At 51.3% G+C, this 27828-nt stretch overlaps 1 protein-coding gene across 1 annotated transcript in view; it reads left to right on the top strand.

Moving 5' to 3' along the window:
* Window positions 1–9728: 9728 nt before the first annotated feature.
* The window catches only part of BCR (BCR activator of RhoGEF and GTPase), a 138627-nt gene continuing 120527 nt past the window's right edge, over window positions 9729–27828 (top strand). The window contains exon 1 of the mRNA XM_030815944.1: window positions 9729–11445. Coding sequence (XP_030671804.1) covers window positions 10167–11445 — 1279 coding nt within the window. The 5' untranslated portion in view covers window positions 9729–10166. The remainder of the gene's footprint in view (window positions 11446–27828) is intronic.

The following is a 27828-nucleotide window of genomic DNA, read 5'->3' as shown; positions in this document are numbered from 1 at the left end:
ACTGCACTCCGGCCTGGCGACAGAGCGAGACTCCACCTCAAAAAAATAAATAAGTCCACTAATCCCATTCACGAGGACTCCACCCAAGACTTAACCACCTCCCAGGCACATTGAGGGTTAGAATTTCATATATATATACCTACATATTTTCCCCTCAGAGATGGGGTCTGGCTATGTTGCCCAGGGTGGTGTGCAGTGGCTATTCACAGGCACAATCCCACTACTGATTGGCACAGGAGTTTTAACCTGTTGCGCTTTCTTCTTTCTTCTTTTTTTTTTTTTCAAGATGGAATCTTGCTCTATCCCCAGGGTGGAGTGCAGTAGTGCAATCTCGGCTCACTGCAGCCTCTGCCTCCTGGGTTCAAGCGATCCTCCTGCCTCAGCCTCCTGAGTAGCTGGGACTACAGGCGTGCACCACCACGCCCAGCTAATTTTTGCATTTTTAGTACAGACAAGGTTTCACCATGTTGGCCAGGATGGTCTCAATCTCCTGACTTCATGATCCACCTTGCTGTGGCCTCCCAAAGTGCTGGGATTACAGGCGTGAGCCAAAACGCCCAGCTTGCACTTTCTATCTGGGCAGGTTCACTCCTTAGGAAACCTGATGGTCATCATATTGATGACCCAGGAGGTCATCATACTGATGCTGAACTTAGTGCAGACACCTGACAGGCATAGTGCACTAAAGCCCAGAACTCCTAGATTCAGGCAACCCTCCCACCTCAGCCTCTGGAGTAGCTGGAACTACAAGTGTGTACCACAATGCCCAGCTAGAATTTCAACATACAAATTTTAGGGGACACAAACATTCAGTCCATTGTATACATGTACATACACGTTCAAGCAATATTATTCATGCTGAGCGCAGCGGCTCACGCCTGTAATCCCAGCACTTTGGGAGGCAGTGGGGGCGGATCACCTGAGGTCAGGAGTTTGAGACCAGCCTGACCAACGTGGTGAAACCCCATCTCTACTAAAAATACAAAATTAGCCAGGCGTGGTGGTGCGTGCCTGTAATCTCAGCTACTCGGGAGGCTGAGGCAAGAGAATCGCTTGAACCTGGGAGGTGGAGACTGCGGTGAGCGGAGATCTCGCCATTGCACTCCAGCCTGGGCAACAAGAGCGAAACTCTCAAAAACAAACAAACAAACAAACAAAAACAAGCAATGTTATTGACAACAGTGAAAAAGTGGAAGCCAGGATCGGTGGCACATATCTGTAGTCGGCTTCCTATCTACCAGGCCAGTCCTCAAGCACCTGGTTACCAGGAAGAAGAAACAAAAATTGTTAAAAGCACCTTTCCGGCCGGGTGCGGTGGCTCACGCTTGTAATCCCAGCACTTTGGGAGGCCAAGGCGGGTGGATCACGAGGTCAGGAGATCGAGACCATCCTGGCTAACACGGTGAAACCCCGTCTCTACTAAAAATACAAAAAATTAGCCGGGCGTGGTGGTGGGCGCCTGTAGTCCCAGCTACTCGGAGAGGCTGAGGCAGGAGAATGGCATGAACCCGAGAGGCGGAGCTTGCAGTGAGCCGAGATCGCGCCACTGCACTCCAGCCTGGGTGACAGAGCAAGACTCCGTCTCCAAAAAAAAAAAAAAGCACCCTTCCTCAATGCATTTTATATCTATCTGTTAAAACAATTGCCATCATAAACTGATTTTGTAAGAATAAGACATACAGATAGAATCATACAATATGTGGCCTTTTGTGACTGCTTCTTTCACTTAGCATAATGTTTTCAAGGCTCATCCATGTTGTAGCATTGATCAGTACAATATTTCATTTCATTTTTTTCTTTTTGAGACAGGATCTGGTTCTGTTGCCCCACTGGGGTGCAGTGGCACTATCATGGCTCACTGCAATCTCTGCCTATAGTGATGGTGCGCGTGTAGTCCCAGCTACTTGGGAGGCTGAGGTGGGAGAACTGCTTGAATCCAGGAGATGGAGGTTGCAGTGAGCCAAGATCGCACCATTGTACTCCAGCCTGGGTGACAGAGCGAGATTCTGTCTCAAAAAAAAAAAAGGCCAGGTGTGGTGGCTCAGCCTGTAATCCCAGCACTTTGGGAGGCCGAGGTGGGCAGATCACGAGGTCAGGAGATCAAGACCACGGTGAAACCCCATCTCTACTAAAAAAAATACAAAAAATTAGCCAGGCGCGGTAGTGGGCGCCTGTAGTTCCAGCTACTAGGGAGGCTGAGGCAGGAGAATGGCGTGAACCCAGGAGGTGGAGCTTGCAGTGAGCCGAGATCGCGCCACTGCACTCCAGCCTGGGGGACACAGCGAGACTCCATCTCGGCTCACTGCAAGCTCCGCCTCTCGGGTTCACCCATTCTCCTGCCTATTCTAAAAAAAAAAAAAAAAAAAAGAATGTCATATATTTGGAATCATACAGTATGTAGCCTTTTCAGAATAGTGTCTTTCATATAGTAATAAGCATTTAAGTTTCCTCTGTGTTTTTCCATGGCTTGTCAGCTCCTTTCTTTTTAGTGCTGATTAATATTCCATTGTCTGGATGTACTACAGTTTCCTTCTTTTTTTTTTTTTTTTTTTTGAGACGGAGTCTCACTCTGTCGCCCACTATGCCCATCTAATTTTTCTGTATTTTTAGTACAGATGGGGTTTGACCGTGTTAGCCAGGATGGTCTCGATCTCCTGACCTCGTGATCCGCTCGCCTCAGCCTCCCAAAGTGCTGAGATTACAGGCGTCAGCCACTGCGCCCAGCTTTCTTTTCATTTATTTATTTAATTTGAGACAGGGTCTCACTCTGTCGCCCAGGGTGGAGTGCAGGGGTATGATCATAGCTCACTAAAACTTCAACCTCCCTGGCTCAAGCAATCCTTCCACCTCAGCCTCCAGAGTAGCTGGGACTACAGACACATGCCACAATGCTCAGCTAATTTTTTTATTTTTGGTTTTTGTTTTTTTTTTTTTAGAGATGGGGTCTCACTATGATGCCCAGGCTGGTCTCAAACTTCTTCTCCTTTATTATTTATTTATTTATTTTGAGACAGAGTCTTGCTCTGTCACCTAGGCTGGAGTGCAGCGGCACGATCTCGGCTCACTGCAACCTCCGTCTCCTGGGTTCCAGCAATTCTCTTGCCTCAGCCTCCTGAGTAGCTGGGACTACAGGCATGCACCACCACACCAGGCTAATTTTTTCATATTTTCAGTAGAGACACGGTTTCGCCATGTTGGTCAAGCTGGTCTTGAACTCCTGACCTCAAATGATCCACCCTCCTCGACCTCCCAAAGTGCTGGGATTACAGGTGTAAGCCACCGTGCCCCGCCTCTATTTATTCTTTCAGCTGTTGACTGACACCTGCATGCTTTCCATCCCCAGGGCTTTGAGGCATGAGAAGTTCTGCATTGTCTCCAGCAGAGGGGGCTGTTGGGTCCCAGCCTATTCTTCAGTAAAGGGAAAGGGTGGCCTCTGGGAGGGGTTTGCTTGAACTTTTGCTTGGGCTGCTGCTGAGGGTGTGTGACGGTGTGTGTGTGTTTTGATTTTAAAATTACTTCTAGGCTGGGCGCGGTGGCTCACGCCTGTAATCCCAGCACTTCAGGAAGCTGAGTTAGGAGGATCACTTGAGCCCAGGCGTCTGAGGCTGCAGTGAGCTAGGATTGCAATAATGCACTCCAGCACGAGTGACAGAGCGAGACCCCCATCTCAAAAAATATATAAGGAAATAAATAAGTAATAGAATCATGTAACCACACTCAGAGAACAAGGAAAATTGAGGGGGAACATCACCAAAAATCCCACTTCTCTGTTATATTTTAGTTTTGAGATTTAAAAACATAATATGAATTGGGGATGATGGAAATACTTGTTACCCAATTGTGGCAATGGCTTCAAAGTATACACAGATGTCAAAACTCATCAAATTGCACTCCTTATGCGCAGCTTATGACACTTCAATTATATTTCAATAAAGTTGTAAAAAAAAAAAAGCTGGGTGCTGTGGCTCATGCCTGTAATCCCAGTACTACTTTGGGAGGCCGAGGCAGGCAGATCACCTGAGGTTGGGAGTTCGCCACCAGCCTGACCAACATGGAGAAACCCCGTTTCTACTAAAAATACAAAATTAGCCAGGAATGGTGGTGCATGCCTGTAATCCCAGTTACTCGGGAGGCTGAGGCAGGAGAATTGCTTGAACCGGGAAGCGGAGGTTGTGATGAGCTGAGATCGCACCATTGCACTCCAGCCTGGGCAACAAGCGCGAAACTCCGTCTCAAAAAAAAAAAAAAATTTTTTTTTTTTTTTTAAAGACAGAGTCTTGCTCTGTCACCCAGGCTGGAGTGCAGTGGCGCAATCTTGGCTCACTGCAAGCTCCGCCTCCTGAGTTCACGCCATTCTCCTGCCTCAGCCTCTGAGTAGCTGGGACTACAGACGCCCACCACCACACCCGGCTAATTTTTTTTGTAGTAGAGTCGGGGTTTCACCATGTTAGCCAGGATGGTCTCGATCTCCTGACCTCGTGATCTGCCCGCCTCGGCCTCCCAAAGTGCTGGGATTACAGGCGTCAGCCATGGCGCTTGGCAAAAAATCTATTTTTTTTAAAATTACAAAAGATAGGTGGGTTGGCTTGTTTGTTTTTTCTTGAGACAGAGTCTCACTCCATCACCCAGGCTGGAGTGCAGTGGCGTAATCTCCCCTCACTGCAACCTCTGCCTACTGGATCCAAGCAATTCTCCTGCCTCAGCTTCTGGAGTCACCATGCCCAGCTAATTTTTATATTTTTGGTAGAGACGGGGTTTCACCATATTGGCCAGTCTGGTCTTAAACTCCTGACCTCAAGTGATCCGCCCGCCTAGCCTCCCAAAGTGCTGGGATTACAGGCGTGAGCTATAGATAGGCATTTTATTATGAAGAATTTAGAAAAGTATGATGATGAAGAAAATAAATGTCACCCACTGCTCACAGACAGCTGTGGAGCCCTTGGTGAAGCCCCCTCCTCCTGCTGAACCCCTCAGAAGGCTCCTGGGGTAGCGCTCAGCCAAGCTCCAGGGCCCACCTCTGCCCTGCGGGCCTCATGATGCCAGACTCAGCTAGCATCCTTCCCACTGAGGGAACAGCAGCTATCAGCATGGGGCTCTGCCTTCTTCACTAAGTCTTCTCCCCTCAGACTCCGGGGTCCCCATCATCTCCCTGGCCAGTCCCTTCTCAGTCTCTCTGCCTCTACTTCCCCCCAGTCCAGTCCCTGTCCCTTCTCCACCCAGCCTCATGCAGGCAGGGGGAGAGTCTCCAGCCCCACGGCTACAAACAACAGCGATTCACTGGCAACACTCCACTTTCTCTCTGAGGTCTTCATTGCTCCTTGGTGCCACAGGGTCGCCTTCTATCTGCCTGACGCCTGCTCATGGATGGGCTATGGGGACCTGAAGCCCTGTGCAGGCACCTCTGCTTGCCTGTTGCAGTCACCATCCCAAAGTCATCCCCATGAGCTGGGCCTCCCTCTGTTGGGAGAAAAGCTGGGTGTCGGGAGAGAAGCTGAGGCAGGGCTTGTATGTCTGCTAGACTTGCTGGCTCCTTGCTTCTAGCACTCTCATTATCTCAAGTAGCCATACGTTTCAAAGAAAATGCTAAACTGTCACAGCTGTAGCTCATTTGCTTGATACACTGCTTCCTTTCAACCCCCACATCCTCACCACCTGTTTCTTTGTTTGATCACCAATAAATAGCATGGGCTCCTAGGGCTGGAGGCCTTTGCAGCCTCCATACTAGCGTTGGCCCCCTGGTCCCACTTTCTCTCGTCTTTTCTCATTCCTTTGACTCCGACGGACTTTGTCGCCCCCACAGCCTGGTGTTGGGTCTGATCACCCCAACATCCCTCATTCCCCACACTCACTCCATCTACAAGTCCCATGAGTTTTACTTCCAGAATGCTCCTGAAATCTAACCCCTTCTCTGGGGTACCTTGCTTCTGCCCTACTCTGGGTCACCAATGCCTTCCTCATGAACAATTGCCACAATCCCCAACCACTCCCCCTGCTCTCACCTCCCACGCCCAACCTTCCACGCAACAGACCCCAGCAAGTCACCCCGCTTCCTGTGCGGTTGAATACAGTAGCCACGGTGGCCATTGAAACGAACACGAAACCAAACATTCAGTTCTTCAGCTGCCCCAGCCACGTTTCAGATGCTCAGTAATCACACAGGGCAGCTCATGGCTGCCACATTGTGTAGCACAGATTACAGAACATGCCCATGGTGCTGGAAAGTTCTATCAGACAGTGCAGGTCTAGAACCTTTGAGCAGCTTTTCCTCGCATTTAGAATAAAATCCAAACTTTGTACAGGCCTACAAGGCCCTGCCTCACCTCTGATCCCACTTTCTACTGCCCACACCAGTCTCATCTCCCAACCTGGCTGTTCCTCATACAGAACTTTGAAGCCTCCTTGCCCTTTGCCTACCTGGTCCTTGTCCTTAGGACCAGCTCAGGCATCACCTCCCCTGGCGAGCCTTTGCCCGGAATGTGCCTTCTCCCACAGGGCACACACACCTTTGCTATAGCTGGGCTGTGAATGCCTTATCATTTCCTCCCCCATACAAAGGCATCGCTCTCGGTGACCTATCTGCCCTCCAGGCCATGCACACATCTGGTTCCTCATTCCACCAGACCTGGCTGAGCACTTACTCTGAGCTCACTATATGAGGGACATAGGGGAACAAGACAAACAGGTCTGTGACCTTGCAGAGTTTAGATCTAGTTGGAACAGACACTGAGTGGGGGATTACAGAGTGTTATGTGTGTCTAAACCCCATGCCCATGGCCATGCCTGCTGCATTCCTCCCTAGGGAGGGATGGATGATAAGAAAACTCTGCAGGAAAGGCCCAGAGGCCCAGGATAGGAGTGCTTTCAGGGAGTCCGGAGGAGACAGTAGTGTCCTTGGGGCCAGAAGAGGCTGTCCCACAAGGGAGAAAGCCACTATCTGGACGTGTCCTTGTGCCTAACAAAAAGCCATTTGCTATGCCAAGAGAACAGAGCATGCAAACTCAAACTAAACAGCTTCAGAGTTTACTTAGAGACAGGGTCTTGCTCTGTTACCCAGGCTGGAGTGCAGTGGTGTGATCCTAGCTCACTTGGAGCCTCAAATTCCCAGGCTCAGTGCAATCCTCCCACCCCAGCCTCCTGAGCAGGTAGGACTACAGGCACGAACCACCATGCCAGGCTAATTTTTAAATTTTTTTGCAGAGATGGAGTCTCACTATGTTGCCCAGGCTGGTCTTGAACTCCTGGGCTCAAGCGATCCTCCTGCCTCGGCCTCCCAAAACACCAGGATTACAGCCATGGGCCACTGTGCCTGGCCTTTATCATACCCATTTTAAAGAAGAGGCCATTGAGAGCTGGGTGCAGTGGCTCACACCTGTAATTCCAGCACTATAAGAGGCCAAGGCAGGCAGATCACGAGGTCAGGAGTTCAAGACCAGCCTGGCCAACATAGTGAAACCCTGTCTCTACTAAAAATACAAAAAATTAGCTGGGAGTGATGGCAGGCGCCTGTAATTCCAGCTACTTGGGAGGCTGAGGCAGCAGAATCGCTTGAACCCGGGAGGCGGAGGTTGCGGTGAGGAGAGATCGCACCACTGCACTCCAGCCTGGGCGACAGTGTGAGACTCCGTCTCAAAAAAAAAAAAAAAAAAAAGAGGCCACTGAGGATGAGGGCACTGCTCAGTATGGCACTACTGGTATTCCAGCCCCTTTAGTGGCCAGGGCATCATTTGCATCTCAGTTTCTTCACATGCAAAATGGGCTATTTGCAGCCTGATGGGAAGGGTATGAGAAGGTCCGCTGGGTCCAAGGGACTAGGATGGCAGGAGGTTAGCAAGGCCTGCAGAGGGCAGCAGTGAGCTGCGCACCGCCCACCCGGCCTAGAAACTGGGACCCAGGGGTTTCCCAGCGCAGGAATGTTCTCCAGGGGCACCAATATTAACAGGCAATCACGAAACCGACCCCTACACACCATTTATCAGGGTGTGTTTTACGTTTGCCCCATCTGGGCATTTTACACAGGATGCTCTCAACATTTTGTACCGTGGCCCACAGGGCTGGGTGGAAGACAGGACAGCTCAGAGCAGGGAGTGAAACAAAATCTTTGATGGTTCTCTAGGGAAGCCCAGAGATCTGACGGCAAAGAGCAGGGAGTCTGATGAGCACAAAATTAAAATACCCAAACCAGCCTGCCGGGTTAGGGGAAAAGGAAGCAGGATTGGGCACATGAAGAACGGATGACAAAACTGAGGCTCAGAGAAGCTGAGAGAGACATTGCTGAGGTCACACAGCCAGGAGTCGGCAGGAAGACCTGAACCCAAGCAGGGCTGGCCTGGCTACTAGCCTGGGCTCAGTCCTTTAGATTGGACTTCAAAGCATCTGCTCCAGATGACACTGGCATTGGGAGGAGGGCATGATAATCCCTAACATCCACACAGGAACAACAGCACTTGGAGGCGGATGTTCCTCTCACTTCAAGGAAACTGAGGCAGAGAGGGAGAGGTGGTCAGGATTCAAGCCCCGTAATTCATTTGCCAAATCCTGTTTCCTTTTCCCCTAACCCAGCGGGCTGGTTTGGGTATTTTCATTTTGTGCCCATCAGATTCCCTGCAGAGTGCTCTCCACTGTGTCTCAGATTTCTGTGTCCCTAGAGAACCATCAAAGATTTTGTTTCACTCCCTGCTCTGGGCTGTTCTATCTTCCACCCAGCCCTGTGGGCCTCAGTGCAGGCTGGCGGCCCCCTTAGAGGGAGGCTAATCAGATAAGTTCTGAGTCAGGTCGTCCTAGAAAAACTACATTGACCTCTGGAGCTCAAGAGAGGCCAGGGGACAAACACATGGCTCAGCACACAGGAAGGCAGGTGTGGGTATTGAGTGACCTGAGGGAGAAATCCCTATTTATCATCCATCATGTGGTCCTGCTGTGACAAACCCCGTGTGGCAGTCACCCACAGCAGATCCACAACATGAGAGGCCCGCTGAAACAAGGGTGCTGGCATTAGTTACTCAGTCTGGCCCTCCCTGCCTCGCTGGGTGACCTGCCTGGTCCTGGCCTCTCTGAGTTGGGCCCTGCTGGGTGGTCCCTAGTGTGCCCAGCCCTGAGGCTGGTGAGAGGCCGGGCTGTGAGGTGTGAGGAACTTACCTGCGTTTCTATGGAAGGTGCCCTCCCCATCGTTGGGCCAGATCTGCGCGGTCTTGCAGACGCCCACGATGGTGGCCTCCGACACGACAACCGGGCAGTGCCGGTGACGCTTATGGCACTGCGGCGTAGTAGGGGCAGAGGCGGGAGGTTGCTTCTGTCGGAGGACTGCTACGAGTTCTGCCAGGGAGAGCAGCTCTTGTCCCGGAACATGAGGTAGGTAGTGGGGCTTGGGGACACGCGGCTGCACTGGCCGGAGAAGTCCTCCTGGCTGGAGGGGAGCCAAGTGTTCCTGTTCCAGAACTGCAGAACTGGCCCGGACCTCTGTGTTGGAAAGGTCTTTCTGGACCAGGGAGTCCGGTGTCCTTTTTATGGGGGACCCCTGGGCTGCGAGTTGCACAGTCCAATTCCCCGTTGTTAGGGCCTCAGTTTCCCAAAAGGCACACGGACGGGGGGAGGGTGGCGGCTCGATGGGGGAGCCGCCTCCGGGGGGCCCCCCCGCCCTGTGCCCACGGCGCGGCCCCTTTAAGAGGCCCGCCTAGCTCCGTCATCCGCGCCGCGGCCACCGCCCCCCGGCCCTCCCCTTCCTGCGGCGCCGAGTGCGGGCCGGGCGGGAGTGCTGCGAGAGCGGGTTGGCGGAGCGTAGCGTCCGAGGAGGCGGCGGGAGCGGCGGCGGCGGGGCTGTGGGGCGGTGCGCGAGCGAGAGGCGAAGAGCGCGCGGGCCGTGGCCAGGGTCTGGCGGCGGCCTGGCGGAGCGGAGAGCAGCGCCCGCGCCTCGCCGTGCGGAGGAGCCCCGCACACAATAGCGGCGCGCGCAGCCCGCGCCCTTCCCCCCGCGCGCCCCGCCCCGCGCGCCCAGCGCCCCGCGCCGCCTCACCTGCCACCAGGGAGTGGGCGGGCATTGTTCGCCGCCGCCGCCGCGCGGGGCCATGGGGGCCGCCCGGCGCCCGGGGCCGGGCCTGGCGAGGCCGCCGCGCCGCCGCTGAGACGGGCCCCGCGCGCAGCCCGGCGGCGCAGGTGAGGCCGGCCGCGCCATGGTGGACCCGGTGGGCTTCGCGGAGGCGTGGAAGGCGCAGTTCCCGGACTCAGAGCCGCCGCGCATGGAGCTGCGCTCAGTGGGCGACATCGAGCAGGAGCTGGAGCGCTGCAAGGCCTCCATTCGGCGCCTGGAGCAGGAGGTGAACCAGGAGCGCTTCCGCATGATCTACCTGCAGACGTTGCTGGCCAAGGAAAAGAAGAGTTATGACCGGCAGCGCTGGGGCTTCCGGCGCGCGGCGCAGGCCCCCGACGGCGCCTCCGAGCCCCGAGCGTTCGCGCCGCGCCCGCAGCCCGCGCCCGCCGAGGGAGCCGACCCACCGCCCGCCGAGGAGTCCGAGGCCCGGCCCGACGGAGAGGGTTCTCCGGGTAAGGCCAGGCCCGGGGCCGCCCACAGGCCTGGGGCAGCCGCGTCTGGGGAACGGGACGACCGGGGGCCCCCCGCCAGCGTGGCGGCGCTGAGGTCCAACTTCGAGCGGATCCGCAAGGGCCATGGCCAGCCCGGGGCGGACGCCGAGAAGCCCTTCTACGTGAACGTCGAGTTTCACCACGAGCGCGGCCTGGTGAAGGTCAACGACAAAGAGGTGTCGGACCGCATCAGCTCCCTGGGCAGCCAGGCCATGCAGATGGAGCGCAAAAAGTCCCAGCACAGCGCGGGCTCGAGCGTGGGGGATGCATCCAGGCCCTCTTACCGGGGACGCTCCTCGGAGGGCAGCTGCGGCGTCGACGGCGACTACGAGGACGCCGAGTTGAACCCCCGCTTCCTGAAGGACAACCTGATCAACGCCAATGGCGGTAGCAGGTCCCCTTGGCCGCCCCTGGAGTACCAGTCCTACCAGAGCATCTATGTCGGGGGCATGATGGAAGGGGAGGGCAAGGGCCCGCTCCTGCGCAGCCAGAGTACCTCGGAGCAGGAGAAGCGCCTTACCTGGCCCCGCAGGTCCTACTCCCCCCGGAGCTTTGAGGATTGCGGAGGCGGCTATACCCCGGACTGCAGCTCCAATGAGAACCTCACCTCCAGCGAGGAGGACTTCTCCTCTGGCCAGTCCAGCCGCGTGTCCCCAAGCCCCACCACCTACCGCATGTTCCGGGACAAGAGCCGCTCTCCCTCGCAGAATTCGCAACAGTCCTTCGACAGCAGCAGTCCCCCCACGCCGCAGTGCCACAAGCGGCACCGGCACTGCCCGGTTGTCGTGTCCGAGGCCACCATCGTGGGCGTCCGCAAGACCGGGCAGATCTGGCCCAACGATGGCGAGGGCGCCTTCCATGGAGACGCAGGTGAGTTCCTCACGCCACGTGCGTGGGCACACCTGCACCGGGGAGGAAAACCATAGACGAGTAGGGGATACAAAACAGAAGTTGGGAGGGAGGAGTGGATAGATACTTTTGAGTGATTATCAGGTGCGCTTGTGGTTCACGCGGATCCTGCGCCGGAACAAACTCCATCCCCTCCTTCCTGAATGCAGATCGTTAGTGTTTGGAATGGTATTGGGTTGAGGATGGTCTTGTGAGGGATGGGAGGTGGTTTGTTCCTTTGGTTCTAGAGCAATGTGTTTGTGAAATATAGCTTGTGAGTTGGAGGAAGATGCTTCAGGCAGTACCCTCCTTGCCCTGTGCTCTCTCCATGCCGGGCAGTGAGGATGACATAAAAGCCGGAGTCATCTCTAGCGCGCAGATCGGATGCTGTTAGCAGGGACTGATTTATGTCTTGGGCATTCCCCGCCACCCCACTGATCCTGTTCTGGAAGGGTTATATGACACGTTTGTGAAACCTGAGATATGCTGACTGCTCCCAGGCCACAGAAGTGTCAGGTTTGCTTGCTAACCAGCAGCCCTGAACGCAAGTCACAGCAGGTGAGAACAGGAATTAGAAGGAAGTGAGGCGACAGGCAGTTGTGACTCAGTGGGCCACCGAAAATCAACTGCATGGAGATTTTATCTGGGGCTGAAGCAGAGCCACACCCGTTCTGATCTGCCTGGTTTTGATGGGAGGCTTCCCCATGATTATTCACCACCAGGCTCCTCCATGGTAGTAACCCAGCCCCATTTGCTGACCCTCCAGTGTGCTGCTGCTGCCTCATCTTGCCAAGGATAAACACTCACAGGTGCTTATTTGGGGCTCCCAATCTGTGGTCAGACTCTAGCACTAAGATTAAAACTATGGGATTGTACACCTAACTTCTGTGCTAGATGCAAATACCATCAGGCGTTTTGGGTGAGGGGACTATGTTTTGAGATCCAGGCACAGTTTGCCGTTGGGGTAAGGAAAGGGTGGGCTGGGGTGTGTGTGAGGCTGTCGGGAATCTTTTGGAGTCCTGGTCCCTGTTAAGCTGATCTGGTTTTCTGCTTCATTGATTTCTCTTTTTCTGCTGATGGAGGAGTTGAATGTGCTTGGTTTGTCAGAATCCTCTTGAAACAAGTGAGGCTATTTTTGGCTCCTAGAGCTGCTGCCTTTTTGTGATGGGCACTCTGTCCTGTTTGTGTTAGGTACTTCCATTTGCTGATCTTCCATTTGCAGCTGGGGTTTCCTGTGGTGCACGGCTCCGACGACCTGCCGTCTGGCCCGGCTGCATTCCCTAAGTCCCTATGTGGGGGCAGGGGTGGAAGGCTGTACTATTCAGAAGCCTGCTTTGCAGGCACATCAGCTCTTTCGGGGTCTGGAGGATTGCCTTGTGGTTACTGGGCACCAGCCTTGTCTGGCCAGCTGTTGGTCAGGAGAGCCAGCTTGAACTGGCCCTCAGTGCCGTGGTGCAGGAGAGTTATTAATAAAGAAGAAAAGAGAGGTTTTTAGGGAGATGTGCAAATTGAAATTGATAGTTTTTGCTGGTGGAGAATTCTGGATTTCCAGAACCTTGGGCCCAGCCTTTCCTACAGCTCCTGTAGACTTGGCCATGTTGCCCACGACATCACTAGATGCTGAATGCAAGTCAGTAAATGAAAATAGGAATTATTATAGAAGGATGGAAATCCCAGTGCCTTGAGTCACACAGGGCAGGTCCTCAGGAAATGGCTGAGGAGTTAATTTTACCACTTGGACCCACTTTTAGGACTTTCTGGATTCTTCTCCGAATGTCTTCAAGGTCCCACAGTCTCTTTCCCATTAGGTTGTATTTTTTCCCCTTAAATGTTTTGTTTGTTTTTTGTTTTTAAGTGACGGGGTCTGGCTCTGCCATCGAGGCTGGAATGCAGTAGTATGATCATAGCTCACTGCAACCTCGAAACCCTTGGGCTCAGATGATCCTTCCACCTCAGCCTTTTCAGTAGCTGGGACTGCAGGCTCAAACTACTATACTGGGCTAATTTTTAGATTTTTTTTTGTAAATACAGGGTCTTGCTGTGTTGCTCAGGCTGGTATCAAACTCCTGGGCTCAAACATTCCTCCAGCTTCAGCCTCCTGAGTAGCTGGGGTTACAGGGATGAGACACCTCACCAGGCCTCTTAGACATTTTTAGTAACTAAGGTCACTTAAACATTTTTAAAAGAGATTATTTTCCCTCAGACAGTTTTTCCTTTTTAAGACTTAATTTTTTTAGAGCACAGCAAAATTAGGTTCACAGCAAAATTGATCGGGAAATATAGCAATTTCCTATATACTCCCTACCCCCCACACCCCCACAGCCTCCCCAGTTCACATCTCCCACCAGAGGGGCATGTTTGTTACAGTCCATGAACTTACCTGCATTGGTGCCTCATTATTACCCAAAGTCCAGAGTTTACATTTGGGTTCACTCTTGGTGTTGTACAGTCTATGAGTTTGGATCCTGTTATGTTTTAAAACTCCTGCTTGTTTTAGCCCTGGGCACCTTGACACTCTTTGCCCAGCAGTTTCCTCTGACGTGGGTCCATGTATGGCTGGCGTGGAAAGAGGAATCCTCCCTGGCTCAGCCATCTGTCTCTGCCTGACTGTTTACTGATGTTCTTTAGAGGGCTGTGGAGCCTGCTGGTCTGCAAAGGAACAATGAGGAAAATCACTCATGGGGGTGGGTGGGGGGAGGAAGTCGCCCTAATGATCCACCGTGGCAGATGTGGTGGCCCGGATCTAATAACTTCAGAATCAGTCTGTTTGGATGAATAGACTGTCCCATTTCCAAGTTGAGGGCCCCTCAAGGGAGGAGGCCAAAGCCATCCCTGGGCACAGTGACAAAGTGCTTCCCATAGGGCCCTTCATGGGCTCATCTGTCGCCCTGGGGTGGGGCTGCCCATTTACAGGTAATGACACAACTGGGAAGCGGCAGGGCTGGGATTCTGGGTCTCTGTGTGAATGCAGAGCTGTTCCGTCTGGAACGTGGTTGCCCTGCGGTGTTCTTCCCACTACCCCACACTGCTACCTGCAAAGCACAACTGGGGAGGTTCAGGGGGTCTTTCCAGTCTTTGCACCCTGGGCCCACCTCTGGGGGTAATGATAGACGGCTGTGAGCCCTGCCGTAAAACTATGCGGAACCCGGCTGGGTGCGGTGGCTCAAGCCTGTAATCCCAGCACTTTGGGAAGCCGAGGCCTGTGGATCACAAGGTCAGGAGATCGAGACCATCCTGGCTAACATGGTGAAACCCCGTCTCTACTAAAAATACAAAAAATTAGCTGAGCGTGGTGGCGGGCGCCTGTAGTCCCAGCTACTCGGGAGGCTGAGGCAGGAGAATGGCGTGGACCCAGGAGGCGGAGCTGGCAGTGAGCCGTGATCACACCACTGCACTCCAGCCTGGGCGATCTTAGCCAGTATGGCCTCGATCTTCTGACCTCGTGATCTGCCTGCCTCAGCCTCCGAAAGTGCTGGGATTACAGGCGTGAGCCACCGCGCAAGGCGGAGAGTGTGGTTGTTGCCATCTGGGAACTTACCAGTTACCGGAAGAGAGGGAGAGGCACACATGTATGTGCTCAAGGGAAGTGAGATCAGAGAAGGTTCCGGAAATGGCAGGACTGAAGAGGACTTGATCAGTCAGCAGAAGTTGGAGGGCAGAGAGTAGCTGTTTGCCCTAAGGAAAAATGGCAGCAAAGACCTGGGGCCACGCCCATCTGCCCTGTGATTCTAGACTGTGTGCTTTTCTTTAAGTGGTAAAATAGACATAACTTAAAATTTACCATTTTTGTAACTTTTAAAAAGTTTAGTAAAATGCACATAACAAAAGTTATTGTCTTAACCCTTTTAAATTGTTTCTTTGGGTAAGACCAGTCAAGTGAAGCAGTGGAACATTTTAACCATTTTTATCCATGCAGTTCTGTGGCGTTGACTACATTCATATTGTTGTACGACCATCACTACTATCCATCTTGAACTTTTTCATCTTCCCAACTGAAACTCTGTACCCAATAAATAATAACTCCCCATTCCCTGCCCTCAGCCCCTGGCACCGCCATTCTCTATTCTGTGTCTCTGAATTCAGCTATTATAGGTACCTCATGTAAGTCCAGTCCTGCGACATTCGTCTTTTTGTGATTGGCTTATTTCGCTGAGTGTAATGTTAGCAATGTTCATCCATGTGATGGCAGAAATTGTGTGGATTTTTTTTAATGGAGTTTCACTCTGTCGCCTAGGCTGGAGTGACGTGATCTCTGCTCACTGCAGTCTCTGCCTCCCGGGTTCAAGCTTCAAGCTTCAAGATTCTCCTGCTTCAGGAGTTCAAGATTCTCCTGCTTCAGCCTCCCGAGTAGCTGGGATTACAGGTGTGCACCACCACGCCCAGCTAATTTTTGTATTTTCAGTAGAGACGGGGTTTCGCCATGTTGGCCAGGTTGGTCTGGAACTCCTGACCTCAAGTGATCCACCCATCTTGGATGGATCCTTCTAGAGTGGTGGGATTACAGGCGTGAGCCACTGCTCTGGGCCAACTGTGTGCTTTATGAAGGCAGGAATAACTGGTTCATTTCTAGGTGTCCCAAGGAGCCTGGTTCTGAGCTTTACACATAGCACGCACTGGAAGAGCCCTTCCTCCTTTTCATAGCCCATGGGGTCAGGACTGGGGACTTTTACTGATCATTGGGAAGTGACTTATCAATTGCGCGGTCTTTTTCTCATTTCATCCATGTAGTTTACTTTCAGAGGATCTTTTTTTTTTTTTAAGTGGCTTAAAATAACCTTTTTTTTTTTTTTTTTTCCACAGTTCTCTGGTTGGCTAGGCAGTTTTCCTGATGTGGGCCGACTGGGCTGAAATAGGATGGTCTAGTTGGCCTCACCCACACATTCTGTGATTGCAGGCTGATTGGCATTGGGGAGGAGGGGCTGTCTTATTTGTCTTGCAGCTGGCTCAATATCAGTTGAGACACCAGACATTTCTCCTTCTCTTTCTCTCTCTTTTTTTTTTTTTTTTTTCTTGTAGAGATTGGATCTTCCTATGTTGCCCAGGCTGGCCTCGAACTCCTGGGCTTAAGCAATCTACCCACCTCAGCCTCCCAAACTGCTGGAATTACAGGCGTGAGCCACCATACCCAGCCTCCTCCTTTTTCTTTTTTTCCCCCATGGATACATAATAATTGCACCTGTTGAGAGGGTGTGATATTTTGATACGTATCTACAATGCATAATGATCAGATCAAAGTGATTAGCATATTCATCACCTCAGACACATTTATTATTTGTTTATGCTGGGAGGTCTGAGGAATTCTTGATCCAAACACCCAGCCCAATGTGCCTGTCAACCTTCTTCCAGGTGTCAGTTGTGAGATGGGACAGATCTCGTATTTCTTCATGGACTTCATGTGAGTGGCTGCCCTGTGTTTTCACATTTTTATTAAGCAACTTAATTTGCCCTTTGGATTCCGGCGATGTGTTGGCACCAGAGTGACCACTGCATTGTTATTCCCTTGGGTGATGGGCTGGACTGGCAGCCAGTTTGAGTGAGTAACTGTGGGGCAGAGAAAGGTCACTTGGGCCTGGAGTTGGGTCCATCATCATCTCTTAAGGCCAGAGCCTCGTGGCCTCCTCTCTGTTGAGTACAGGCTCCTTTCCATGGATGGAGACAGAGTGGGCAGATCTGGGTGGAGTCTGAGGCCGCTAAAGGCATCAACAGCACAGAAGCAGAGTCTAGATCAAATTTTACAAGCGTTCTCTGGTTCAGGAAGGCTGACTTGTTTTGGGAACAGAATGGAGCATTCTGAAACATTTCACTGAAGAAGGAGCTGGGAGTGCTGTTGATTTGACTGGGTTCAGGGGAGCGTGCCTTATCCATGACTCCCTTTTGCTTAGTTTGTTGCTTCTAGCTTTATAGCCTCCTCCATTCCTTGGCTGGAAGTCCTGTGGCTGGGAGGGCTTGTGTTTGTGACTGCTAACCTCACCAGGACAAAGAGCCCAGGTGAGCTGTGTGCTTGAGCACACTTGGGAGAGGACACAGCAGTGCATGAGGCCCAGGCTGTGGCTCACCCCCGTGGTTTGAGAGGGTCTCCTGTTTAGAGTGAATGAGTGGGCATCTTGGAAGCTTTCTCAGGTTACCAAAGAGTAGGTCTGAGTTTTGGCTGAGGCTGCTGCTTTTTGGGTCAAGACTCAGGGTGTTGCTGGATTAAATTAACCCTGGCTGGAATATAACTGTTGTGGCTCAAGCAGGGTTTTTTTTTTCCCCTTTGAAAAGTGTAGTTATTTTAATTAAAATACAATATCCATGTAACATGTTAGAAGTTTGTTATTTTTATTATTGTAAAATTTATGTTATATTTTTTATTTTTTCAAGATGGGGTCTCGCTCTGTCACCCAGGCTGGAGTGCAGTGGCACGATCTCAGCTCACTACAACCCCCGCCTCCCAGGTTCAAGCGATTCTTCTGCCACAGCCTCCCGAGTAGCTGGGATTACAGCTAATTAGTCCGGCTAATTTTTGTATTTTTAGTAGAGACAGGGTTTCACTATGTTGGCCAGGCTGGTCTTGAACTCCTGACCTCAGGTGATCCGCCCCCCTCAGCCTCCCAAAATGTTGGGATTACAGGCCTGAGCCACTGCGCCTAGCTAAAATTTATATTATAAAATGTACCATTTTCTCCATTTTTAAGTGTACAGTTCAGTGGCATTAAGTACATCACATTGTTTTGCAACCATCACCACTTGTCAATTTCTAGAACTTTTTCATCTTCCTAAACTGAAACTTTATATCCATCAGACTTTAACTCCCCAATCCCCCTCATCCCCAGCTCCCGGAAGCCACCATTCTACTCTGTCTCCATGATTTTGCCTCTCCTAGATTCCTCATGTAAGTGGAGTCATATCATATTTGTCCTGTGTCTGGCTGATTTCACTCAAACAGGGCTTTGAAGTTCCCCCAGGGCAGCACTCTCAGTCTTTTTTTTCTTTCTTTCTTTTTTTGAGACGGAGTTTCGCTCTTTTTTTGCCCAGGCTGGAGTGCAATGGCACGATCTCGGCTCATGGCAACCTCTGCCTCCCGGGTTCAAGCAATTCTCCTGCCTCAGCCACCCAAGTAGCTGGGATTACAGGCGCCTGCCATCACACCCGGCTAATTTTTTGTATTTTTAGTAGAGACGGGGTTTCACCATGTTGGCCAGGCTGGTCTCGATCGTTTGACCCCATGATCCGCCCGCCTCGGCCTCCCAAAGTGCTGGGATTATAGGCATGAGCCACCACGCCTGGCCTAGCCCTCTCAGTCTTAAGACTGAGTTAACTCCCAGCTCTGATCCTTCACAAGGGTGTTCTCTTCTGGAAAACACCCGTTAGCAATGGCGATCTTCCCTGGGCGTTCACGCCCTTAGCTTTGAAGTGGCCCAGAGTATTAGTTTGCCAAGGCTGTCCTGTAACAAGATACCAAGACTGGGTGGCTTAAATAACAGAAATATATTTTCTCACACTTGTGGATGCCAAAAGTCCAAGATCAAGGTGCCAGCAGGGTTGGTACCCTGGAAGGCTGTCTTTGGCTTGCAGGTGCCATGGTCTTGCTGCCTCTGCACATGGTCTCTTCTCTGTGCATGAACTCCCCTGGCATCTCTCTGTGTCCAAATTTCCCCTCTTTTTTTTTTTTTTTTGAGATGGAGTTTCACTCTTGCCACCCAGGCTGGAGTGCAATGGCACAGTCTCAGCTCACTGCAACCTCCACCTCCCAGGTTCAGGCAATTCTCCTGCCTCAGCCTCCCGAGTAGCTGGGATTACAGGTGCCAGCCAACACACCTGGGTAATTTTTGTATTTTTAGTAGAGATGGGGTTTCACCATGTTAGCCAGCCTGGTCTCGAACTTCTGACCTCAGGTGATCCGCCCTCCTTGGCCTCCAAAAGTGCTGGGATTATAGGCATGAGCCACTGCAGCCAGCCCAAATTTCCCTTCTTAAAAGGACACCAGTAAGACTGGATTAAGGTGGGCAGTAAAGACCCCTACTTTAACTTAATCAGTTTTTGAAAGTCCTTATTTCCAAATACAGTCACATTCTGAGGTACTGGGAGTTAGAACGTCAATATATGGGGGGTGAGGCATGGTTTAGCTCGTAACACTTGGTGAGTCCGTTACTGGACAGCAGAGAAAAGGGCTGCCAGGCAGAGGGAGATGGTGCTTGTGCCGGCTCCCTCAGATGTGTTAGGAGGAATGTGAGTCAAGTGTCATGTGGTTTTAGGCAGCCTAGAGGGGGGGCCTAGAGGACACTGAGCCAGGCATCAGGAGGGCTGCATGCTAAAGCTTCATGTGCTGCCATCTCTCTCCACATCCAAAAAGTAGGGGTGGGAACGGATCATTGCTAAGGTTCTTTTCTTAGATTCTTTAATTTTTTCTTTAAATTTAAAATTTATTACTATTTTTTTTAATAGATAAAGGGTCTTGCTGTGTTGCCCAGGCTTTAGTATAGTGGCATAATCATAGCTCACTGTAGCCTCAAACTCTCAGGCTCAGGCGATCCTCTCTCAGCCTCCTGAATACTTGGTACTACAGGGCGTGCCACCATGCCTGGCTAATTTTTAATTTTTATTGAGACAGGGTCTTGCTTTGTTGCCTAGGCTGGTCTCGAACTCCTGGCCTCAAACGATCCTTCCCACTTCGGCCTCTGAAAGTGCTGGGAATAATTATAGATGTGAGTTACTGCACCCAGCCTGAATTTATTATTAACACAACTTTTTTTTTTTTTTTTTTTTTGAGACAGAGTCTCGCTGTCGCCCAGGCTGGAGTGCAGTGGCGCGATCTTGGCTCACTGCCGACTCCGCCCCCCGGGGTTCCCGCCATTCTCCTGCCTCAGCCTCCCGAGTAGCTGGAACTACAGGCGCCCGCCACCTTGCCCGGCTAATTTTTTGTATTTTTTTTTTTAGTAGAGACGGGGTTTCACTATGTTAGCCAGGATGGTCTCGATCTCCTGACCTCGTGATCCGCCCGCCTCGGCCTCCCAAAGTGCTGGGATTACAGGCGTGAGCCACCACGCCCGGCCTAACACAACTTTTTCTGTCTCTTTTCTCTTTATCTTGGTTTATGTCTCCCTTATTAAAAACCAAGGAACAGGAAAATCTCCCTTGGCTTCTGTCAGCTGGAGAGGACGACCCTTCCCCTTGGGGGCTTCGTGGGAGTATCGGGGGCAGACCATCTGGCCTCCTGTCTGGTCTCATAGAGTCTCCTGTTCGTGCATCTAATGTCAGTTGATTGAACACCACTTAGCAAAAAATTTTAAGGAGAAATGTATAATTTAGTATGGACATTTCACTCACTTGGCTCAGCCATTGCATAACCAGTATGAGCTCCGGGGGGACCCAGGGGTGTGCCAGGGCCCTCATTCTCCTCCCATAATCCTCCTGGGAGGAGGGAACCACCTCTCCCTATCCAATCTCTCAAAGGTATTTATTGAGCATCTACTATGTGCCTGGCACTATCTTCATGGAAATCCTTTCTTGGCCTTATTCATTGATTTTTGGACAGGCTTATCTCCAAGGGCCTTGTCTTTAAAACAACAACAACAGCAAACAAACAAAACCTTTCTAATGTCAAAACGTTTTCTCCTGCGTATCTTTCTTTAACGGTATATTTGCAGCTGTTTCCTGTTAATCCTTTGTCGATCTGGCTTCCTTTTTAGGGTGATGGGATCCTTAAGCACAGAGTATGCCCTACTATAGTGTCCTGTGGGATGGGCCACACTCTGGCCTTTTAACAGTGTTCGATGTGACGATGCACCTGAGCCCATGGAGGTCTGTGTCTCGGGCCCTGTGGGTGTTTGCAGATTGAAGATGGAATGATAACACGCCATGTCTGAGATTTTTATTTGCTCAGACCTTCCCCTGTTCTGGCCCAACCCCGCTTAACCACGTCTAATAAGTGGTGGTGGGTTTTTGGGGGCCTAGTGATACAGGTGGCCCGGTGATGAAACGTTGGCTTTGGAGATTATCCCGCTGGTTCTGTTTCTTTGACGATGATTGGTCCTCCCTGGCTCACCCTTAGAGAGCTTCCCGAATCCTCAGACTGGGGCCTGCTGATTAGCTTGGGTTCCAGCTGTCACTGCCACAACTTTGCAAAATGACTGTAGATGTGGATGGTGGCTGGTGCCCATGGGCAGAGCAATCAGCACATTCATAGACCCACCTTCCTGGGGCTGGGGTGGGAAGACCGGACACCCCTCTGATGTAGTAAATATGACTTTCATGGAGGCTGCTTCATGGGCCCTCAAAAGATTCTTGTAAAGTGGCTGGAGCAGGATTATTATAATTATACTCCCTCCACTGATTGAGTCTGAGGGGGTATGCGACACTCTGGCCTGGAGTAACCTGTCCAAGGTCAAGTGGTTGGTGGAGGGGCTGGCGCTGCCTCTCTCCTCAGACTGAGTGGTTGTGTTAATCACATGAGAGCAGCCACAGAATGACTCTGCCAAGGTGGAGGAGACCTGGATCATTTGCTCAGCAAACCGGTTTTGGGCACCTGCTGTGTTGGGCACGGATGGTGCTCAGTAGGGTCAGGCAGGCCTTCCAGCAGGTCAGCTTTGGTCTAGTGGGAAGACAGCCTCATTAACCTAAGTGCCATGATAGAAATCATCTGGCCCCAGCCTTTAGTCTGGGTCTTGAAGGCATCAGCCGTCTAGGAACATGTTTCCCCTCTCTTATTTTGCAAATCTCCAAGATAGGGATTTCCTGACTCTTGATGGCTCCTTCTGGGACACTTTGGTAAGGCTTCTCCAGCAAGTTGTGTGGCAAGGGGCCCAAGAAGACAGAACTGTTGGAAGGGCACTGCCCATCCATCTGCTTTTCCCACCAACAGTCAAGGGCTGTGAATGCAGACCTGCTGCTGACAGTGGTCTATTGTGCAGGTTCTGGGAGGGGCAGAGGGACGAGGTCTGGCTGGGAAGATGTAGCGGAGATACACAGAGGTAGTCGGCTGTGTGTGCACGGGGCCAGGTGCAGGGCCCAGAGAGCCAGGTGAGTGACCAGGGAGCACTGGGAAGGAACCGTCTCCAGGCAAGGCCAGGACACAGCCGAGTGGACCCCAGAAGAAGAGAGGGGAGGCTTGTGCAACAGCCACAGAGAGAGAGAGAGCCAGGCAGAGCCAGGAATTGAGCAGCCCAAGGAGATCCTCGACTCAAGTGCCACTGTTGGCTCAAGAAGAGCTTTTGAAGATTCACTTCACTTTAAAGGCCTGACATGCTTCCGTGTTTAAAGTGCTGCTGGGGTCAGTTTGTATGCCCGTAGAGTAGGGAGAGATTTTCTGCACATGACAAGGTATTGATGAGCATTCGAAGCAACCTACAGGCAACATAGGTTGACTTAGTGCAGGCTTTGAAGGGAAAAGATCTGGACTTGCCCAGAGGCCTGGCACTTGCCACTGTGTGGGCTTGCACAGCGACTGAATTCTCCCTTGGCTTCTGTCAGCTGGAGAGGACGACCCTTCCCCTTGGGGGCTTCGTGGGAGTATCGGGGGCAGACCATCTGGCCTCCTGTCTGGTCTCATAGAGTCTCCTGTTCGTGCATCTAATGTCAGTTGATTGAACACCACTTAGCAAAAAATTTTAAGGAGAAATGTATAATTTAGTATGGACATTTCACTCACTTGGCTCAGCCATTGCATAACCAGTATGAGCTCCGGGGGGACCCAGGGGTGTGCCAGGGCCCTCATTCTCCTCCCATAATCCTCCTGGGCTGAGTGGAGTTCTTACATTTGAAAGGTTATACAACGGACTGCATGTTTGTATCCTCCTGCAAATTCCCCTTTTGTTTTTTGTTTGTTTTTGAGACAGCGTGTTGTCTGTTGCCCAGGCTGGAGTGCAGTGGTGAGATCTCAGCTCACTGCAACCTTCTGCCTCCCAGGTTCAAGCAATTCTCATGCCTCGGCCTCCTGAGTGGGTGGGACTACAGGCGCACGCCATCACACCTGGCTAATTGGTTTGTATTTTTAGTAGAGACGGTTTCACGATGTTGGCCAGGCTGGCCTCAAACTTCTGACTTCAGGTGATCTGCCTGCCTCGGCTTCCCAAAGTGCTGGGATTACAGGCTTGAGTCACCGTGCCCAGCCTCCTACTTTTAAACTTTAACCCCAGAGGTGACAGTATTAGGAGGTAGACTCTTCAGAAGCTGATTAGGTCATGAGGGTGGAGCCCCCATGAATGCGATTAATGCCTTTAATTAAAAGAGACCCCAGAGAGACTTTTAACACCATCTCACATGTGAGGACACAGAAAATGCCATCTATGAAGCAGGAAGTGGGCCCTCAGCAGACATCCAATCTGCCAGTGCCTTGATTTTTCCCTCTAGCCTTTCCTTGCCTTGTCTGGGTGGTGACTGGGCAGCAAACCCCAAAGAGGCTGAGTTGCCCTGTGCTTGAGGGAGCTGGGCAGATGGTACTCTGTGTAGCCTGCTGCATTTTGCAGAATGTCTTCTCACAGGGGTCCCTGTGGAGGAGTGACAGGAACCCTCTTAGCTGAGTGTTGGGAGGTTTTAGGTGGAGGGCTCAGGTCACCCCAGGGCTCATTTGACTCCTACCTTATCTGGGTAGCTAGGATCATCTTTGTCCCACAGTCCTTCCCAGTATTGTGAAGTGATGCATTGGCGTGAGCCCAGGGGTGCCAAGGGTGGGCTGGCAATGCCCACCTCCAGTTCTCTGTTCCTGAGGCACGGAGGTGGTTGTGCTGGGCTCAGAGCCACCATCTGACTGGTTGGAAGCCCTGCTCTGATTTTGTGAATCACGCTAGTTAAGTGGAAGCTCAACGTAGCTTGTTCCCTCTGTGGGAGTGTGCAGAAGCACTGTTTATTTTTGCCCAAATCTTAGAGTGATAAATGGAACTCATTTATGAATTTCGACTTCCAAAAGCTTTCCACTTTCTCCCTTAGGAACATGGATAAAAATTGTCCACATTTGTTTTTGGAGACATGGATTGTTACCTGAAACCTACTTTTCGGATGTTCTTGATGTGAAAACTGTTGCCAGGCTGGGCGTGGTGGCTATGCTTGTAATTCCAGCACCTTGGGAGGCTGAGGTGGGTGGATCTCTTTTTTTTTTTTTTTTCTTTTTCTTTGAGATGGGGTCTCGCTGTATCACCCAGGCTGGAGTGCAGTGGAGCCATCTTGGCTCACTGCAAACTCCACCTCCCGGGTTCGTGCTATTCTCCTGCCTCAGCCTCCCGAGTAGCTGGAACTGCAGGCGCCTGCCACAACGCCCAGCTAATTTTTTTTGTATTTTTAGTAGAGACGGGGTTTCACCGTGTTAGCCAGGATGGTCTCGATCTCCTGACCTTGTGGTCCACCCGCCTCGGCCTCCCAAAGTGCTGGGATTACAGGCGTGAGCCACTGTGCCCGGCCAGGTGGATCTCTTATGGCCAGGAATTTGAGACCAGCCTGGGCAACATAGCAAGACCCCATCTCTACAAAAAATTTAAAAGTGAGCTGGGCATGGTGGCATGCGCCGGTAATCTCAGTTATTCTGGGGGCTGAGGCGGTAGGATGGCTTGAGCCCAGGAATTCAGGGATGGAGCAAACTATGATTGCACCACTGTACTCCATCCAGCCTGGGCGACAGAGCAAGCAAGACCCTATCTCTAAAAAGCAAATAAATAAATACACATAAAAACCATTGCTTTTTTTTGGCCGGGAGTGGTGGCTCATGCCTGTAATCCCAACACTTTGGGAGGCCAAGGCAGGCAGATCATCTGAGATCAGCAGTTCAAGACCAGCCTGGCCAACGTGGTGAAATGTCATCTCTGCCAGAAATACAAAAATGAGCTGAGCAGGCTGAGAGCGCTGGCTCATGCCTGTAATCCTAGCACGTTGGGGGGCCGAGGCAGGCGGATCATCTGAGGTCGGGAGTTTGAGACCAGCCTGACCAACATGGAGAAACCCCGTCTCTACTAAAAATACAAAAGTTGCTGGGCGTGGTGGCGCATGCCTGTAATCCCGGCTACTTGGGAGGCTGAGGCGGGAAAATCGCTTGAACTCGGGAGGCAGAGGTTGCAATCATCTGAGATCACGCCATTGCACTTGAGCCTGGGCTACAAGAGCGAAACTGTCTCAAAAAAAAAAAATCAGCTGGGCATGTTGGTGCACGCCTGTAATCCCAGCTACTCAAGGAGGCTGTGGCAGGAGAATTGTTTGAACCGGAGAGGCAGAGGTTGCAGTGAGCCGAGATCTTGCCACTGTATTCCAGCCTGGGTGACAGAGCGAGACGCTCTCAAAAAATAAAAACCGGCCGGGCACGGTGGCTCGCGCCTGTAATCCCAGCACTTTGGGAGGCTGAGGTGGGTGGATCACCCAAGGTCAGGAGTTCAAGACCAACCTGGCCAACATGGTGACACTCCATTTCTACTAAAAATACAAAAAATTAGCTGGGCATTGTGGCAGGCACCTGTAATCCCAGCTACTCGGGAGGCTGAGGTAGGAGAATCGCTTGAACCTGGGAGGCAGAGGTTGCAGTGAACCGAGATCGTGCGGTTGCACTCTGGCCTGGGCAATGAGAGTGAAATTCTCAAAATTAAAAACAAAATAAATAAATACCACTGCTTTTTTCATAACAGGTAGAAATTTTAAAGAGAAATAAAAAAATCATTGCCATCTTCAAATCTCCACGAAAATGGAAAGACAGGACAGTGCCAGCCAGCCACTTTCTGCAGTCACCATGATCCCTTCTCTCTCCCTTATTTTTAATGTGTGTTTTTTTAAATTGTAGTGAAATACACATACTATAAAATGTACCATCTCAACCACTTCTCAGTGTGCAGTTCAGTAGTGTTAAGCCTCCAGTGTTTCATAAGTGGCAGAGTTGATGGGAAAACACTGATCTTCAGGAGGGGTTTTTTTCAGTGCCAGCGTCCCTCTGGATGTGCAGGCAGATAAGAAGGTGGCTCGGACACAGTCCTTAAATAGGTGCCAGGAGCCAGCAGGCCAGGGTGGGAGCCGGGACAAGCAGGCACCTAAAATAACGGTAACATAAGGCAGGTGGCGAGACTCTATGGATGGATCAGTGCCAGGGGCTGTGCGGGAAGGGAAACCTCACATCTGTCCTATTTCTTAGGGGAAGAGGTTGTAGAGGGAAGGGTGTTCCAGGCAGGGAATGTGGGCAAGAACTCCGGGGCTGGAAGCATTCAGTACAGTTGTCACTCGATATCCACAGGAAATTGGTTCCAGGACTCCCTTGGGCAGCAGTCCCCAGCCTCTTTGACACCAGTGACCAGTTTCATGGAAGACAGTTTTTCCACAGACCAGGAGTTAGGGGATGGTTTCAGGATGGGACTGTTAACAGCTCAGATCATCAGGTATTAGATTCTCATAGGGAGCCTGCACAGCCTAGATCCCTGGCATACGTAAGCCACAATAGGGCTTCTGCTCCTACGAGAATCTAATACCACTGCCGGCCTGACAGGAGGTAGAGCTTAGGCAGTAATGGAGCAATGAGGAGCAGCTGTAAACACAGATGAAGCTTCACTCTCCGCCTACCGCTCACCTCCCGCTCTGCGGCCCAGTTCCTAACAGGCCACGGACCGATACCAGTTCATGGTCCAGGGGTTGGGGACCCCTGCCCTTGGGGATCCCAGAATCCTTGGATGCTCAAGTCCTTATGTAAAATGGCATAGCTAGCTTTTGCATATAACCTATACACATCTTCCTGTACGCTTTAAATCATCTTGAGATTACTTATAATACAGTCATGCACCACATAACGACATTTTGGTTAATGATGGTGGTCCCATGAGATTATAATACTGTATTTTTACTGTACCATTTCTACATTTGGTCTGTTTAGAAACAAACACCACCGTGTCACAATTGCTTACAGTATTCAGTACAGTAACAAGCTGTGCAGGTTTGTAGCCTAGGAGCAATAGGCTGTACCATGTAGCCTAGGTGTGTAGTAGGCTCTGTTGTGTAGGTTTGTGTAGGTACACTCTATGATGTTTGCATGAAGATGACATTGCCTAATGATGCATTTCTCAACATAGCTCCTTTTAAGCAAAGTATGGCTGTATCTAATACAATATAAATGCTCTGTAAATAGTTGTTATGCTGTATTGTTATTACATTTGTATTATTTTTATTGTTGGTTATTTCTTTTCAAATAGTTTCATTCTGAGGTTGCTTGAATCTGCAGATGTGGAACCTGAGGCTGCGGAGGGCCAACTGTATGCTCAGAAGTAGCAGGCTCTGGTTGGAGAGTTGGTATAAAATGTGGGTAACAGGGAAGGTGAGGGTGGATAGGAGAGTTGGGGTCATCCTGTGTGGGTCTCCAAAGCCAGGCTGGGGATGTTGTGCTTTCTTTGAGGATGATAGGGAGCCACTGAAGGTTGTTAAGCAGGAGAGGGGATG

The sequence above is a fragment of the Nomascus leucogenys genome, chromosome 7b (genome assembly GCF_006542625.1).
Source record: "Nomascus leucogenys isolate Asia chromosome 7b, Asia_NLE_v1, whole genome shotgun sequence".
Taxonomy (NCBI): Eukaryota; Metazoa; Chordata; class Mammalia; order Primates; family Hylobatidae; genus Nomascus; species Nomascus leucogenys.
The sequence above is the reverse complement of the archived record's forward strand: the minus strand, read 5'-3'. Positions and strand labels throughout refer to the sequence as shown.